The 18,018-nt window shown below is 40.9% G+C and overlaps 1 protein-coding gene across 6 annotated transcripts in view; it reads right to left on the bottom strand.

The window, feature by feature from the left end:
* The window catches only part of LOC144679947 (DNA topoisomerase 1-like), a 139,088-nt gene extending 133,409 nt beyond the window's left edge, over positions 1-5,679 (bottom strand). For 5 of the 6 annotated variants that reach the window (XM_078540939.1, XM_078540942.1, XM_078540941.1 and 2 more), the window contains exons 1-2: positions 5,536-5,679; positions 5,342-5,381 (exon numbers count right to left, since the gene is read on the bottom strand). In XM_078540939.1, the coding sequence (XP_078397065.1) occupies positions 5,342-5,381; positions 5,536-5,571 (76 nt within the window). In that variant the 5' untranslated portion in view covers positions 5,572-5,679. The remainder of the gene's footprint in view (positions 1-5,341; positions 5,382-5,535) is intronic. The other variant, XM_078540940.1, reaches the window with a different exon arrangement.
* Between the last annotated feature and the right edge of the window lie 12,339 nt (positions 5,680-18,018).

Raw genomic sequence — 18,018 nt, 5'->3', positions numbered from 1 at the left:
TCCCCCACAACATATGAAATTCAACATTTTTATCTGTTTACAATTCCCCCATGGCTTCATCTTACCTTATGTCTGCTTCCTCCAGCCTGTGCCTTTCATTCTGGCATCTCTGGCCTGTGCATATTTCTTCTTCACTGATGGCACAGGCTTTAGCCTGCTCCACCTTATTCTCTAAAAGAAAAACTCATCTTTTCATGCCTCCACCTTGCTGCAGTCTTTCAAAACTTTTTAAAAAACACTACTTTTGATTTCACTGTACACCATCTGTTTCTCTTCTGAGTTTTCTATAAAAAGGCGCTAAAATACAAATTGTGATCGGCAGAATAATGCTATGCTTAAGAGCTACAAAGAGGGGTGAAGGCATTGCTTTGTTGATGAACAATGGTATCTTTTATTCATCATAAGTAGTTATTGCCCATTTGCCCAAGAAGTTGATGGTGGACCAGCTTTTTGAACTGGTATAGGCAGTGTGGAACAGTTTGTCTGTTTGATATAAACCAAACAGCTTGTTAGGTCACTTCAGAGGACAGAAAAGAAACTGCAATGTTGTGGGATTAGAGTCACATATAGCCTGACAGGGCGTATGACAAATTATTAATTTGTAAATGCTACAGACCACCAATATAAGGTGAGCAGATGGAGGGCAAAGATGCTTGAGCAGATTAGGATGGTTGTGGAACACAAGTACAAATCAATTAGAAAGCAGAAAATCAATATTACAAACACAACAGTTTAAAACTAGGCATGTAAGAAAATCAAGGAAGGAAAAGGCCAGTCAGTTTGTCAAGTTCACTATCTAGAATTACGTATGGATTCTGTGATGGATTTGCCATCCACACCTCCCTTAAAAAAAAATCTGGGTCACATATTCTTGCTCTCAGTTATATTTAACATAACACAATGGCACAAAAAAAACCAAAACTAATCACATTCTACAAATCCATACCAATTCTACAGGGAAAAACGTTTTCAGCAATTATGACAATCCTCACTCAGTCTATGCATTAGGAGTAAATTATCACAGTTACATGTTATGAATTATGGTATGAGTGGGTACAGGGGCCTTCCTCAGAAGTACAGGTCTGAGAAATCATGAACTCTATTCATCAAATTAATGTAGATTAGCCATTGATTTAGCAAGACCCTGGTACAGACACAAAAAGGCCAACTTAGAATGCAAGATTTATTTAGTACTTTCCCTTGAAATGTTCCCATTCAACACTAGAGGAAATGCACTAATTTAATGCGATATACAAAAACAGATCATAATTGCTGATATGCAATTAACGGTGCTCTTGGTTTTTCTGCGCTGATTTTCTTCCATTTCTTTCCCAAAAGAGTCGATTTATTCAGAGATACAGTTCCACAGCTGGCAACCATCCTCCAGTCCACCATCCAAGCAGCCATTCTTCACATGAATCTAGATATGAGTGTTGGCAGGCTTAACCATCTCAATCCAGCGTGATTCCATCCTCAGCAGACATTTATTTAGCACACTTTCCATCAAGGACAATTAATTACTGCCTCACACACTTCCACTTCCCCCTGTAAGAGGTGTCAGCTGTGGTTCAGTTCATAGCACCCTCGCCTTTGAATCAGAGGGTTGTGGGTTCATGTCCCACTCCCGGAAACCAAGAACTGTGATTGTACTCAGAGTAGTTGCAATCTGTGACTGTTGATAACTCGAAAGAGTTTCCCCCTGTACCCTCCTCACTAGCTTCACTGTGCTAAGGCAAACTGAACTAGCTCAATAGTTAAATTGTTTTATCAGCAATCCAATTCAAATATGTTAGCATGTCTAAGGAACTTAAAAGACCAAGTGAGTTACACATTAATACTTAATTAACAGCTTAAATTGGTGATTTGAAGGTCTCCAGTGAACCAGAACATTTTTTAAAAATGAACTTTATTTTTAATGAGTTAAGTATAGTGAGGAATTATGATGGCAAAGAAGAGCCAACTTATGGAACTCAAAGGCAGACAAGTGACATATTCTTGGAAAATACTGAAAGGTTTCTAAAATGAACACTAAAATGGGGAATATAATTGCTGTAAGTTTCATGGTCCATGAAAGGTTTTGAGCTCTTATACCTGAGCAAGCAGAATGAAATTAGCTACTACTTTTATCTTCTGCCCTTTCCTTACTATTTATTAAACCACTTACTATAATCTTCAGCAACAAAACCTCAGGGAAAAATGTGGTTAAAAAGAGAACAGTTGTAGGAGCAATATGAAAACCCATGGATCTGGGAAAGAAAACCATTAATATAGAATTGTCCCCAGGCACTGTATTCAAGCCATCAAGAAACTTGGTTATGTGCATTTTGCACCTAAGCATAAAAGGAACAATTTGTTTCTCTTGTGATAAAAAGGTGCATCACTGGATAATTCAATTTGCTGAGGGAGATCATACACAAAGCTATTAATCATTGTCCAGAATTGTCCAGAAACTGAGACACCTGTTTTTGTTTTGTACTCTATTATGGGGCAGCCTCAAAATTACATTTTTGCAAAGTACTCAATCTCCAAACCATAACTGCAAAGGTCAGTTAGTTCTTATTCTACGTCATTATTAATCTTGATCAGTATAATATTGTATAAACAAAGAACATCTATTATATATTTGAAGAAGGCGATCAGGATATTCCATTTCAAAATGTATTCATAACTTCTATTTCAAAGTAATCTTATGGATGACAACAGTATAAAAAGTATCTATGGAGGGAGAAAGTTAACGTTGCGCATCTGTACGACCCTTCTTCGAAACGCAGATGCTGTCAAACCTGCTGAGTTTTCCCAGCATTTTCTGTTTTTATTTCTGGTTTCCGGCATCCACAGTATTTTGCTTTTATAAAAGTATCTACATTTGCCTTCAAATATCTATTACGCCTATAGGCTACATTATAATAGGGGTTTTCAGTATTATGCTTTGCTAATGTTAGGAACATTCAAAAATCTTTCAGGGACAAATCTGGGGGGAAAAACTTGTTGTACAGGTAGGAATCTGTATTTATTAAAAAAAAATTCAGTGCCTTTTTAGAGCAGAAATACTCAACACACACTGCATGAAAAATGGAGACCTATGTATTTTTATATATATTTATTGCATTCAGTTATGGTCACCACTTCAGGAAGGATGTGAAAGGGTGCAGAGGAGATTTACTAGAATGGGATGAGATTGGGGTTGTTCTCCTTGGAACAAAGGAGATTTGATAGAGGTGTACAAGCTTATGATAAGTTTAGATAGGCAGACAAAGGAAAACTGCTCCCTGGTACAAAGATTTGAGGTTTTGAGAAAGAGATCCAAAGGGACTGTGAGATAGAACAATTCATGCAGTGACTGGTAAAGATGTAGAACTCACTGCCTTTGAAGTTGGCAATAATTGGATGGGCACTAGAGGAAAATAAACTGGCAGGGTTAAGGGGAAAGGAGGAGGAGGGGCAAATGGGACTGGATTCTGTACAGAACAAACACGAACTTGGTGGGCCAAATGGCTTCTTTCTGTGCAAAAGTTGAGGGGGGAGGCAAAGAGAGGACGGGTTGCTCCACCTTTTCTTATAACCTGCACGAAATTTGGATGATAATGTGGTGAATTGGATCAGCAAGTTTGCTGATGACACTAAGATTGGAGGCGTTGTGAACAGCGAGGAAGGCTTTCAAAGCTTGCAGAGAGATCTGGACCAACTGGAAAAATGGGCCAGAAAATGGCAGATGGAATTTAATGCGGAAAAGTGTGAGGTGTTACATTTTGGAAGGTCAAACCAAGGTAGGACATACACAGTAAATGGTAGGGCACTGAGGAGTGCGGAGGAACAAAGGGATCTGGGTGTTCAGATACATAATTCCCTGGAAGTGGTATCACAGGTGGACAAGGTTGTAAAGAAAGCTTTTGGCATACTGGCCTTCATAAATCAAAGTATTGAGTATAGGAGTTGGGATGTTATGGTGAGGTTGTATAAGACATTGGTGAGGCCAACTTTGGAGTATTGTGTGCAGTTCTGGTCGCCTAACTACAGGAAGGATATCAGTAAGATTGAGAGAGTGCAGAGAAGATTTACTAGGATGTTGCCGGGTCTTAAGGAGTTGAGTTACAGGGAAAGATTAAACAGGTTAGGACTTTATTCCTTGGAACGTAGAAGAATGAGGGGAGATTTGATAGAAGTTTACAAAATTGTGAGGGGTATAGACAGAGTAAATGCGAGTAGGCTTTTTCCACTTAGATTAGGAGAAATAAACACGAGAGGACATGGCTTTAGGGTGAAAAGGGAAAGGTTTAGGGGGAACATTAGGGGGAACCTCTTCACTCAGAGAGTGGTGAGAGTGTGGAACGAGCTACCATCTGATGTGGTAAATGTGGGCTCACTCTTAAGTTTTAAGAATAAATTAGATGGATACATGGATGGGAGAGGGCTGGAGGGTTATGGACTAGGTGCAGGTCAATGGGACTAGCGGAATAATATTTCAGCACAGACTAGAAGGGCCGAATGGCCTGTTTTCTGTGCTGTAGTGTTCTATGGTTCTATGAAATGCCGACAGGTACTCACTGCGCACGCTCCCGGTTTCAGTTCCCTGCCTATCAATGTGCTTAAAGTTGGCAAAAAATGTTTTTTTGATTGAAATTTGTCACTATCATTTTAAAACTTTTAAGACAATTATAATTCTGCAGAATTTTTTACATCATGGAATATTAACACAAATATAGACTTGTAAATACAAATGAGTTCAAACATTGCTGTTTCAGGCTTGCTTCATACATTCATTTTGACTATCAATATACCATAGAGATGAATTCTGTATATATTTATATACACAACTCTCAATCATTGTTTAAAGATTTATTTAAGGTAAATAAGATAGAATTTCAACAACAATATGACATTCGACCAACTATAATTTTGAAATAATATGTCTATCTTTTTCTTCTCCATGAAAGCAGGTCCTGGGTGATTAGTCGCCTAAACATAGCAAACTACCATTGATATTTACTATGCCCGGGGAGGGGGTGGAGAGAAGCGGTGCCGTTTGCGTGAGTGGGGGAGCGACATAGTTGGGGGGGGTAGAGAGTTGGGGCTAAAGTCGGGGTGAATGCGCGCATCGTTGGGAGGGCAGCGCGTGCACTGGTGAGGTGAAGGTGGGGAGAAATGCGCGCGCCCCAGTTTCGGGGGGAGGGGGCGGGGAGTGGTGGTCGGTCGGTGCGAGAATTGAAGAGGAAGTGGAGAAGGCTGGTGCGGGGGAAAAAAAAAGCCTGAGGCGATCTCCCACCTCATAAAAACACTGGCGGCACCAAATGCGCCATCCGTCAGCAGGCGGGAGCGACACCGAGAGAAAAATCTTACTCACCACTCGTGGAGGATCCCGGCTCCTGAGGTAATCTCAACCCCTGCGGGAAAGACACGAACGTCAAACTTTAAAACTAGATATATATATATTTACGTATACCCACTTCTTTTTGGGAAATAAAAAACAAATAAAAAGGGGAGAAAAAAAATAGTTCAGTCGCACAGTGATATTTTTTTCTTTCATAAACGTCTCACCTCCGTTGAAGTTAAAGTCATGGCTCCGTTCATCATATTTAATGATGACGAAGCCGTTAATTTAATTTTAAATTGAACACAAACTGCCGTCTCTGCGCTTGCTCGACCTTCTCTTATAACCTGAACGAGGTGTCGCCAGCTACTCACTGCGCATGCTCCCGATTTTAGCTCCCGCCTACCAATGTGCCCAAAGTTAGCAAAAAAAATGTTTTTTGATTGAAATATGTCACACTATCGTTTTTAAAACGTTTAAAACAATTATTTGTAAATTCTGCGGAATTTTTTTTACATCGTGGAATATTTATACAAATATAGACTTTGTAAATACAGTTGTGCGCACACATTAAGATAAAAGTAAAATACTGCGGATGCTGGAAATCTGAAACAAAAACAGAAAATGCTGGAAAAACTCAGGTCCAACAGCATCTGTGGAGGGAAAGACAGAGTTAACGTTTCGAGCTCTGAGGAAGAGTAATGTGGGCTCGAAACGTTAACTCTGTCTTTCTCTCCACAGATGCTGTTAGACCTGAGTTTTTCCAGCATTTTCTGTTTTTGAGCCCAAACATTGTTGTTTCAGGCTTGTTTTATACATTCACTTTGACTATCAATATACCATTGAGATGAATTCTGTATATATTTATATACACAAGTCTCAATCGTTTTTTAAAGATTTATTTAAGGTAAATAAGATAGAATTTCAATAACAATATGACATTTGAAAAACGATAAATTTGAAATACTATGTCTTATCTTTTTCTTCTTCCTGAAGGCAGGTCCTGCGTGATTAGTCACCTAAACATGGCAAACTGCCATGATTTTTTTACCACGTGTAGGGCAAGGAATCTACTTCAGCTGGAGCAGGGATCAAACCTGGTGCTTTTGGCATTAATCTGAGCCACACGCTAGCCATCTGAGTTAACTGTGCCCCCATATATATATATCAAAAAAATTCTGTCATGACATGGCAGATGATGTGTGCCAGGTGGACCAAATCCATAAGGGAAACTTGGTCACGCTATCACAACGTTTTTGAAATTTGTATTTATTATGAAATGTGTGCACTGAATTCAGAAGTAATGAGTCCACCAAGACCTTTAAAGATTTTAAAAATTAAATTAAAATATTTATTTACAAAATAAAAGATTTCAGGCACATACACAAGACTACACTTACTTAATGCTATAACAAATCCTAAAATTACTAATTAACCTGACTCTCAGTTGCACACCCACTTTAAGGCAACAGTCCAAAATATGTTTTAAGATTTAAAAACAAAACCAGCAAGTTAACACAGTACCCACTTGACAGTGGAATTCCAAATGCTTTTCCCCAACTGCAGTTAATGGTCACAATCGACTTATGCACACATAGCTGGAGGCTTCTTGAAGGCTGTTGCAAACACTCTTGTTAGATCTTGCCTCACCTCACATAGCCTTTCATTCTCCTTTATATATGTTTCTCTCTCTTTAATATGTAAATTCTATTGTTCCATATGTCTTTGGAACAGTACCTTTCCCATAATATAAAAATTTTCATGTTGCCAATATTATCAGTAATCTTTGGGAAAAATAAACACACTCCTTAACTTCGCTTATCTGGCTAGTTGTAAACAAACTAACATCCTTTTGAAATCCAAAAGTTCCCTTCACTTATCTAAAAATTCAAATTCCCTTCACACCTTACATGCTAATCCAGCATCCATGTTTACTCATTAGAATTTCAGACACATTTCTACACCTAGTTTTTTTTGATAATTCCAAGCTTGCAGTCTACCTGATTAAATCACACAGACAGAACCAACCATATTCACCCCCATAAACCTACTTTACAATAAACCAGAAAAATATTATGTAAATTATTCTACTTGTGGAAAAATGAACTGTCATTCATTTTCTCAACCCATCTTACACTAGTTGGTACACTTATCTATATACCCAAACTATTACATTACCAGGTGCATGCATTAACATAACGATATAGAAACAAACCCTTTGTATCAACGGAGGTCATTTCAGTCCAGTGCCCCGGTTTTAAATATCTAATTTCCTTTGAGCTTTAAATTCTCGACTATGCATCTGCATCAGATTTTCTTATCCAGCCGCATGTATAATCTGTAAATTAAATGTTTGCAGTTACAAACTCCATCTAAGCAGTCTTGCACTTTGGTCTTGAAATTTGTCCAGAAATTTTAAATGATTGTGTTCTGTATAAGTAATTGTTTCTGACGAATTGTTTGCAACATAAAGCTCGAAATGCTGCAGACCAGACGCAGAGCCTCCTTTTCGATCATTGAATATCTTCTCTGTTGTACATTCAGCTTTCTGAAAAATACCCAATTGGTTACTCTTGTTTCATCTTCTCTGCAACAGTACAGCACCAATGCCTACATCACTTGCGCCAACATAAACTGCTTGGCGCAATTAGGTACTGCCAAAACTGGCGTCATAGTCAATACAGTTTTTTAAAACTGTATAATGTCTTCTGACACTCCTGTGTCCATTGAAACTTCTTGTTCTTTTTCAATAGTTCAGTCAATGGAGCAACCACACTGCTAAAACTTGGTACAAACTTCTAGTAAAACCCACGCATACCCAGAAATCTCAAAACTTCTTGTTTTATTGCAGGCAGGGGGAAATTCACAATGGCTTTGATTTTCACATCTCTCGGAGCCACCTTATCATGCCCAAACACTTGACTTAGATATGTAACTTGCGCTTTTGCAAACTCTCTCTTAGCCAAGTTCATCACCAAATTAGCTTTTTGCAGTTGATTAAACAATTCTTCCAGATGTTGTAAACGCTCCTATGACTTTTGAAAACTATCAAGCCATCAATATAAGCAGTGCAATTGCTCAGTCCTGCAATTACTTTGTCAGTCTTTGAAGTGTTGCTAATGCATTTTTCATACTAAATAGCATCATTTTAAATTGATATAGTCTATCTGGCATCACAAAAGCCGATATTATTGCTAATATCCTCCCAGCAAGTTAATCTTTGTGATAAACTTTGATTGACCCACTTTCTCAATGCAATCTTCCAACTGTGGTACAGGATATGAAACCACTTTTGTCACTGCATTCGCCTTCCATCCTCCTGTTCTATCTGTTTTTGGTACCATCATAATAGGCGAACTCCAGTTACTGCTACTAGACCCAATGATGTCATTTTGAAGCATGAATTCAATTCCTTTCTGTACTTGTGATAACTTTACTGGACTTAATCTATAAGGATGTTGCCTTATCGAAACTGACCCTTTTTATTTACATCATGTGTAGCTAAACTTGTCCTCCCCAATTTATTCCCACAAATAGCTTTGTGTGACTGCAATAGCTTCTGCGAATCACTTTGACACATGAATACCCCCTAATTATCCAATTTGTTTAGAGGAAACTCAATTACAGGATCCTTCATTTCTACCTCTTTCTCTTTATCTACCACCACTAATACCTTTTGGTCATCCTCCCTGTCAAAGTACTTTTTAAGCATATTTACATGACACACCCTCTGCTTCTTCTATCTGGAGTATTTTTAAAATTCATTCATGGGATGTGAGCATCACTGGCTAGGCCAACATTTATTGCCCATCCCAAATTGCCCTTGCTCAGAGGGCATTTAAGAGTCAACTGCTTTGCTGTGGGTCTGGAGTCTCATGTAGGTCAGACCAGGTAAGGACAGCAGATTTCCTTCCCTAAAGGACATTAGTGAACCAGACGGGTTTTTACAACAATTGACAATGGTTTCATGGTCATCATTGGACTTTCAATTACAGCTTTTTTAAAAATTAAAATTCCACCATCTGTGGTGGGATTTGAATCCAGGTCTCTGCATTACTAGTCCAGGACTATACCACTACGCCATTGCCTGCCCTAGATTATTAAATACTTTACTTCACTCAGTTTCTTTTCAATCCTGTAAGACCCACTAAACCTTGCCTTTAATGAGCCACCCAATACTGGTAACAAAACGTTTCCCCCAGCAACAAAACTTCAAGCTTTTTATTATTGATTCACAGGATGTGGGCTTCGCTGGCTGGGCCAGCATTTATTGCCCATCTCTAGTTGAGAAAGTGGTGGTGAGCTGCCTTCTTGAACTGCTGCAGTCCGTGTGGTGTAGGTACACCCACAGTGCTGTTAGGAAGGGAGTTCCAGGATTTTGTCCCAGTGACAGTGAAGGAACGGCGATATATTTCCAAGTCAGGATGGTGAGTGATTTGTAGGGGAACTTCCAGGTGTTGGTGTTCCATCTACCTGCTGCCCTTGTCCTTCTAGATAGTACTGGTCATGGGTTTGAAAGGTGCTGTCAAAGGAGCCTTGGTGAATTTCTGAAGTTCATCTTGTAGAAGGTACACACTGCTGCTACTGTGCATCGGTGGTGGAGGGAGTGAATGTTTGTGGATGTGGTGCCAATCAAGCGGGCTGCTTTGTCCTGGATGGTGTCAAGCTTCTTGAGTGTTGTGGGAGCTGCACTCATCCAGGCAAGTGGAGAGTATTCCATTTCACTGCTGACTTGTGCCTTGCAGATGGTGGACAGGATGTGGGGAGTCGGGAGGTGAGTTACTCGCTGCACAATTCCTAGCTCCTGACCTGCTCTTGTAGCCACAGTATTTATATGGTTAGTCCAGTTCAGTTTCTGGTCAATGGTAGCCACCAGGATGTTGATAATTGGGGATTCAGTGATGGTAATGCCATTGAACATCAAGGGGCGATGGTTGGATTCTCTCCTAATTGCCTTCATTTTGATCACTTGCGGCGATATCTTTAAATGTTCCCTAGCTAACTCACATGCTCTGTTCAATCTTTCTCTGAAGTCTGATACGTAATCCAGGAGAGTAGTTTCCGAATTTTGACCCACTAATTTCTCATGAATCAATTTCACTGGTCCCCTACCTCATTACCGTAGACTAATTCAAAAGGACTGAATCCAGCTGATGCATTAGGAAAATTCCTAATAACAAATAACAAGAATGGAATTCCATTATCTCAGTCCTGTGGATAGTCCTGACTATATGCCCTCATCATGGTTTTTAAAGTTTGATGCCATCTTTAATGCCAAAGCCCCTTGTGATTTATCCCCAAACTGTTCATTACTTCCTGAAACAGCTGTCACATGAAATTTAAACCCTGATCAGATTGTGTTTCTTTTGGTAAGTTACATCTTGTAATTCTTCCACTCTTCAACTCTCCACAATTCCACAATTCTCTTTGTTGTAATATTCCTCAAAGGTATTGCTTCAGGAAACCTTGTAGACATATCCATTATTGTCAGCAAGTACTGATTTCCACTTTTAGTCTTATGGAGCGGTCCCACACAATCAATCATGACCCTAGTAAAAGCTCCCTCAAATGCTTGAATTGTAATCAAAGGTGCCGGCTTAATCACTGCTTGTGGTTTCCCTATCACCTGACATGTGTGACGTGTTTTACAGAATTTGACTACATTTCTATGCAGTCCATGCCAACAAAAATGTTTTTGTATTTTCGTCTGTGTCTTTCTAATTCCTAAATTGGAATTTCATGAGCTGTTCTCAGTATCTCATTTCTATAACCAAATGGTATGATAATCTGATGCACTTCCATCCACTTTCATCTGCTGAAGCTTGATACGGTCGCCACTTTCTCATTAACACATTGCCCTTAAGGTAATAACATTCTGGAATACATTCTGCCTCTGTTTCTAGGTAAGCGGTCTGATATAACGGTTTTATTTGTGGATCCTTTTGGTGTAACTCTATCAACTGTCTTGAGCTAATCACTTCAGCCACATTCTCTTCCATTCTTTCTTCCTGAACAACATTATCGAAGACAGTGTCAGCTAATTGAATTTCAACACCTTTTCCTTGCCTTTTAACTTCCTCTGCTTCCTGTTTCAATCTGTGAGCTTGTGATCTTGTTACCACACAATCTGGAAACAATCCAGGATGCCCTTTCTGCAAAACCCCTGTTGAAAACGCTGCTACAGTTTGCTCAACTACCGTAAGCATCACCCACATTTGTGACCCAGCTATGTCATTACCTAAAATAAATTAATCCCCAGCAATGGGCAATTTTTCTACTACTCCAACAATCACCTCACCTGCTTTCCACTTACTCTTTAAATTTACTTTCCACAATGGAATAGATTTAACAGCTCCAGGAACCCCACTTATTATCTTGCAGTACTCCACTTGAACCACAAATATCACTATCCCAAAACATTAAAGATTGACTAGCCCATGTGTCTCTAAAATTTTAATAATTTTGCCTGCTCCACCCTGTACACATGGAAAGATTTTCCCTTCACACACAAAATCTTGAAACATTTCTGAAACCTGCTCATCAGAACTCCCTTGAGTAAATTATGAACATATTCCCACTTCTTTACCTATTACTGATTCTTTCTGCTTTACCTGTACATAAACCACTGGTTTTTCCTATGCCTGGACCTCAGAACCCACAGTACTTTTACTCCCAGAACATTTCTGTGTCACAATCACTGTAACAGATTTTCCCTGTAACCTCCAACATATTGACTTGGTGTGCCCAACCTTATTACAATGAAAACACTTCAATTTCTGAGTGTCACTTCTACCCTCAGCACCTTTCTTTTTATTCTGAGAAAAAGCTCCCAGGAAATTTCAACTACTCCTCTTCCCTGACTACTCAACTTCCTTTCGCCATCCCACTTTCTATCCTTCTCTGATTTAAAAGGGTGATGAGAAAAGGGTTTAAATCCATGAACTAACTCATAATCATCAGCTATCTCTGCTGTTTGTCTTACCGTTTAAACCCTTTGTTCCTCTACATGAGTTCTCACGACCAAAGGGATTGAACCTTTAAATTCTTCCAAAAGAAATACTTCTCTAAGAGCTGCATATGTTGTCCCTACTTTTAATGCCCTTATCTGCTGGTAAAAATTACTTTGTTTTACTCTTCTCTTTTTCCTCCACTGCTAATTTCTTCCTCTGGAGGTCAAGTTTTCGTATTTCCAGTTCTCTTTGAAATACTCTCTCTTTTTCCTTTTCTTTTTCTGGTGCCTCTAATTCCAGTTTTTTTCATTTCCTTTGCTTGTTCAAGTTCAAGCTTCTTCATTTGTAACTGAAGTCTCACTACCTCCAGCTGTGACCCACGAGTGTCAGGTATCCCTTCCAACCTCAAATGCTGTGATATCACTTCCAACATGTCTGCTTTCTTCGCCTCTACAGGTAACCTCAACTGCAACCTATTCGCCAACTCTGTTAACATACCCTCAGATACCTTTTGTGACTCAATCAGAGTTATGTCTTCTACTTCTAAAAAAGTTTTTGCCATGGATACAGCCATTTTTGCAGTCTCACGACTTTGAAACCCCTCGCTCCAGCTCCTGAATTCAATGCGCTTCTCATACTTGTAGCGTTAAGATTCACCAACTCCAAACCAATCAAGGAATTTCAAATATCCCGCAAAGAGCCCCAAATTTTGTTATGACATGGCAGCTGATGTGTGCCAGGATGACCAAATCCACAAAGGAAACTTGATTGCGCATCACAACGGTTTTGCATTTTGTATTTACTACGAGATGTGTGCACTGAATTCAGAAGTAATAAGTCCACCAAGACCTTTAGCAGTTTTAAAAATTAAATTAAAGTATTTATAAACAAAATAAAAGATTTCAAGCACATAGACAAGACTACACTTACTTAATACAATAACAAATCCTAAAATTCCTAATTAACTTGACTCCCAGTTACACACCCACTTTAAGGCAACAGTCCAAATAGATCTTAGATTTAAAAATAAAACCAGCAAGTTAACACAGTACCCAGTCGACAGTGGAATTCCAAATGCATTTTTCCAATTTCAGTTACTGGTCACAATCGACTTATGCACAAATAGCTGGAGGCTTCTTGAAGGCTGTTTCACACACTCCTGTTAGATCTTACATGGCCTTCACCTCACATAGCCTTTCATTCTCCTTTACATATATTTCTCTCTCTTTAATATATAAATTCCACTGTTCCATATGTCTTTGGAACGGTACCTTTCCCATAATATAAAAACTTTCATGTTGCCAATATTGTCAGTAACCTTTGGGAAAAATAAACATACTCCTTAGCCTTGCTTATCTGGCTAGTTGTAAACAGACTAACATCTCTTTGTAATCCAAACATTCCCTTCACTTATCTAAAATGCAAATTCTTTTCACACTTTACATGCTAAGCCAGCATCCATGTTTACCCATTAGCATTTCAAACACATTTCTACACCTAGCTACTTTTGATAATTCCAAGCTTGCAGTCTACCTGACTCCAAATGTAATTAAATCACAGAGACAGAACCAACTATTTCACCCCCGTAAACCTACTTTACAATAAACCAGAAGAATATTATGAAAATTATTATACTTTTGTAATAAACTATATATGACATGAGCAATGTTGAACTATCAACACTGTCCCTATAATTAATGATTTGCAGTTCAATATCACTGAAGTCCCAATTAATACAATTTGATTGCTACCGCCAGCTATTTAACACTGTCTGCCATGATATCTATTTCTAGTTTGAAAGCAAAAGCATATTTCTGATAAAACTGTTACAACCAGGTGAGGAGGGGTTAACTGGCTCCTCTCTTTTTCCACTCCCCAGTTGGTTCTAACAGAAGTTTGTATTTAAAAAGGCTATACTTTGCAATCATTCACTTGGTAGTACAGAACTTCGAGTAGTGCTGAATAAGTAAAACATGCTTTTCTTCCATGCACTCATCAGGGCAGATTCGCTAGAATACCAAATCTCAAAGGGAACAACAATTTATACTGCATGACAAGATGGTGCACGTGGACTCTGATTGGTAGAGATGTTGCCATGGAGAATGCACCAGGGATCAATTAGCTGCTAAGCTTTTGTTTAAATTCAAACTAGGCAGGTCAATTCTGACAGGTCAAGGCATTGCCATGGGGAATGAACCAGGGAATGGCTGCCCCCAAGCTTTTGTTTAGGTTAAAAAGGTTCAATGTGTGGGCATGTTCTTTCTGTTTGCAAAGGACAGGGTCCTGTGCATGAATATGTGTAGCTTCTTGCATGCATAAGTGAGCCACACTGTGAGCATAACTGATAGATAATCTTAAGTTGGTCTTTAGTGTAATTCTTAGCACAATCAGAATTGTTTAGTAAGTGTTGCCCAATCACGGAATCACATCTAATGTCGCAAACTATGTCTTGTACCTTGCGCTCCAAGGTTGAGCATGTGCCCGACCCGAAAGCATGTACAATTGCACGAAAAGACATCCGGCGTGTATCCCGATGTCATTGTCATTGAGCACGTGTGCAATATTGAGGTTGGTGGACGCGCGTGGGAGTCGGAGCAGCACCGCCCCCCCCCCCCTCGTCAATTAAAGAGTCAATTAAGGTAATTAAAAAGCCTATTGACCACAATTTTATGTTTCTCGTGCAAGGTTTAGCTCGTCGCACGGGAAAAACAGGTGGGTGGGATTCACGTTTTAGTCATTTCCTCACCCATGGGTGGGATAAAAGGCCCCCGGAGCAGCAGCACTTTCTCTGTCATTGCCAGTCCATTGCTGTACAGAGTTGTCACAGAGTTTCTTGGCATCTCGTTTGATTGTCAAATCTCTTTCAGCATCTCAGGTCCTCATCTTCCCTGGAAGGTTCCTCTGAGTATTGCAGCACAGTGCTCCTTCATTTTCAAGGCACTGCTCCTCTGCATCCCATCTAATGGGGATAGTGTATTCTGCTGGTGGAACCTCCTCAAGAGGAAGAGAGGGGCAGGAGGGAGAGGACGCCAGTTGGGCATGGGCAGCATCCCAGGGACAGACCTTTAAGAGGAGAGGCATGGGCTCAGTTGGCACAGGGCCAGCAGGAAGGCTAAGGCAGGAGGGCACACTGAAGACGCCACTACCCAGCGTCTAGAGTGTTCAGGCAGTGCTCCAACTACCTCCAGATGTCCAAGGTCCAGTGCCACAGGAAACTCCACCTCTCCAGGAACACAGTGACAGCAATATCTCACATGATAGGTCCAGAAATTCCCTCCAACTGCTTGGGCGGACACCCCATGCCCGTGGCTTTGAAGGTCACAGTGGCCCTCAACTTCTATGCCTCCGGTTATTTTCAGGGCTCAGTGGGGGATCTGTGCGGCATTTCTCAGTCAGTTGCACACAGTTGTGTCAAGCTCATGGCTGATGCTATCTTTAGACATGTCCGTTCGTTCATCCGCTTCCGGACAGATGAGGTGAGCCAGGCAGAGAGGGCACGAGGCTTCGCTGCGATGGCTGGGTTCTCACACGTCCAGGGTGTAATAGATTGCGCTCACGTGGCCATCAAGGCACCAGTAGGTGAGCCTGGAGCGTTTGTAAATAGAAAGAGGTTCCACTCAATGAATATTCAGATCGTCTGTGACCACAGGACACAGATTCTTCAAGTTTGTGGCCATTACCCTGGGAGCTCACACGATGCTTACGTCTTGCAGCACTCACAGGTACCAAGGCTGTTTGTGGCTCCTGCACGAGTGGATGGATGACTCCTGGGAGACCAGGGCTATCCTTTGAAGAGGTGGCTGATGACCCCACTCCGTCACCAAGAACTGAGGCTGAAGAGAGATACAACAAGAGTCATGCCTCTACCAGGGTGGAGAGGACCAGCGGACTACTGAAGATATGCTTCAGATGCCTGGACCAGTCAGGGGGAGCATTGCAGTATCCTCCAGAGCATGTCTCCCTCATAGTTGTTGCATGCTACGCCCCGCACAGCCTGGCCCTGGCAACCCAGCCCACTGGAGGCTGAGGAAAGCGAGGCAGCTCCACAGGCCATGGAGGATGACTCAAATTATTGCTCAGAGGAAGTGCCTGGGGAGGTGCAGGGTGAGGATCTCAAGACAGAGGACAGGAACTCTCATGGAGACAGGGACACCAGGGATGCTTTGATGCAGTGAACTTTCTGCTAGGCAGTCAAGACATTAATGCCTTGTCAAGCCAATGGCACTGTCTCCTTTGCTAACAATCAATAAATGACAACCCAACCCAGTATGCCAGCACCACACAGCATAATACTTTGCCAAGCCTGTGCTGCATCTGGCACCTATTCATACCGTCCAGCCAGCAGCTCAACCCATTTAAGTCAAATAAATGTTTATGTTACTTCACGTGAACAAAGAACAAAGTGTCCATCACTAACACAAGAGTCATAAAGTAATTAATGCAAAAATGTCATCAGTAACACGCCCCTGCTGTGCTCAGGGTGCCTTCAACTTGTGTCTGCAGGTGCTGCGACTTGGTGCCCCCCCACCACCCCTGCTTGCTGACAGTGGCGTTGGAGGCAGCCTGCCGTCTCTGCTGTCCTGGTGGCCCTGATGACCTTGGCGGTCGTCCTCTAGCCAACAGAGCCTGAGCAGGCTCCGCCTCGGAGGGTGCATCTGACCCCATAGCTGGGTACTCCTCAGCCATCGCGGCATTATCAGATGCAGCAACCACTGGCAGAAGGGTGGAGGAGCTGGTGCCCTTGTCCAGAGCGCCCTGAGGGAAGCCCATAGAGTCGACAGGCAACTCGTCTGCCAGCGTGAGGTGCGGTTGCACTGCCCTGCTCACCATTGAGGGACCGTCATGAGACTATTAATGTATATAATATTATTGGAAAATATTTTCCTTTTAAAATAGAGGTTTAGTCTGTGGGTGTGTCTTAATTTGATTAAAGCTAGCTAGTCTGGATGCTTTAATGTGTACTAGTTTTGAGATGTAAGAGGTAGAGCGCATTTGCATTTTTTGAATAGAGCATTCAAGAAGGCGAGTGAAATCTGGCACCTAGCTAGCAGAGACCAAGCAATATATTTATATTACTAATAAAATTGGTACTATGATAGGGGTTTTATTGTTAGAAAAGGCTAGTGATACAATGAGAATTTACATTCAATGAACTGTGCTAGGTATAAGGATAGCAGTTTTGTCTGTGCGGGGCAGAGGCAATGTAAAATCAAAGTAGCTGTAAGCCTACAATTGTCTCCACAGGAACCAAAGTGAGAGGATCCTCATTTTGAATTCGTAAGGTGAAAAAGCTTTGACTGGTGTCTAGTTAAGTCTATTGGTTGCCTTAATGGAAATTAGTTTGGGCCATGTATATGTGTTTAATGTGTTGTAACTTAATAAAACGTTTCATTTAGTTTAACATAAAACCTCTCGAGAACTGGTGGTCTGATTCCTGAATTTAGAGTTGCATCTCAAACATACCACTTAAAAATATAGGTTATGACAGTTGTTAAAGTTTCCCTCTGGATTTTTAAAATAACTCATCTTTACCGAAAGGCTGTCTCATAACAGGGGCAGGGACCTAGCAGGGATACTAGGTGCCTCATCCATCTCTCACACTCGCAGTGACCTCCTGAGGTCACTGTCTGTGTGAGGGCTTGCAGGTCCGAGTGCAACCCCAGGAACCCCTGATTCTGCTTCTGAAGCTGCCTCTCCATGAGAGTCACCACTCTCTCAATGGCAGAGGGTGTGTGCTTGGTGTTAAAAGTCAATGCAGAA

The sequence above is a fragment of the Cetorhinus maximus genome, chromosome 4, assembly GCF_964194155.1.
Source record: "Cetorhinus maximus chromosome 4, sCetMax3.hap1.1, whole genome shotgun sequence".
NCBI classification, from domain to species: Eukaryota; Metazoa; Chordata; class Chondrichthyes; order Lamniformes; family Cetorhinidae; genus Cetorhinus; species Cetorhinus maximus.
The sequence above is the reverse complement of the archived record's forward strand: the minus strand, read 5'-3'. Positions and strand labels throughout refer to the sequence as shown.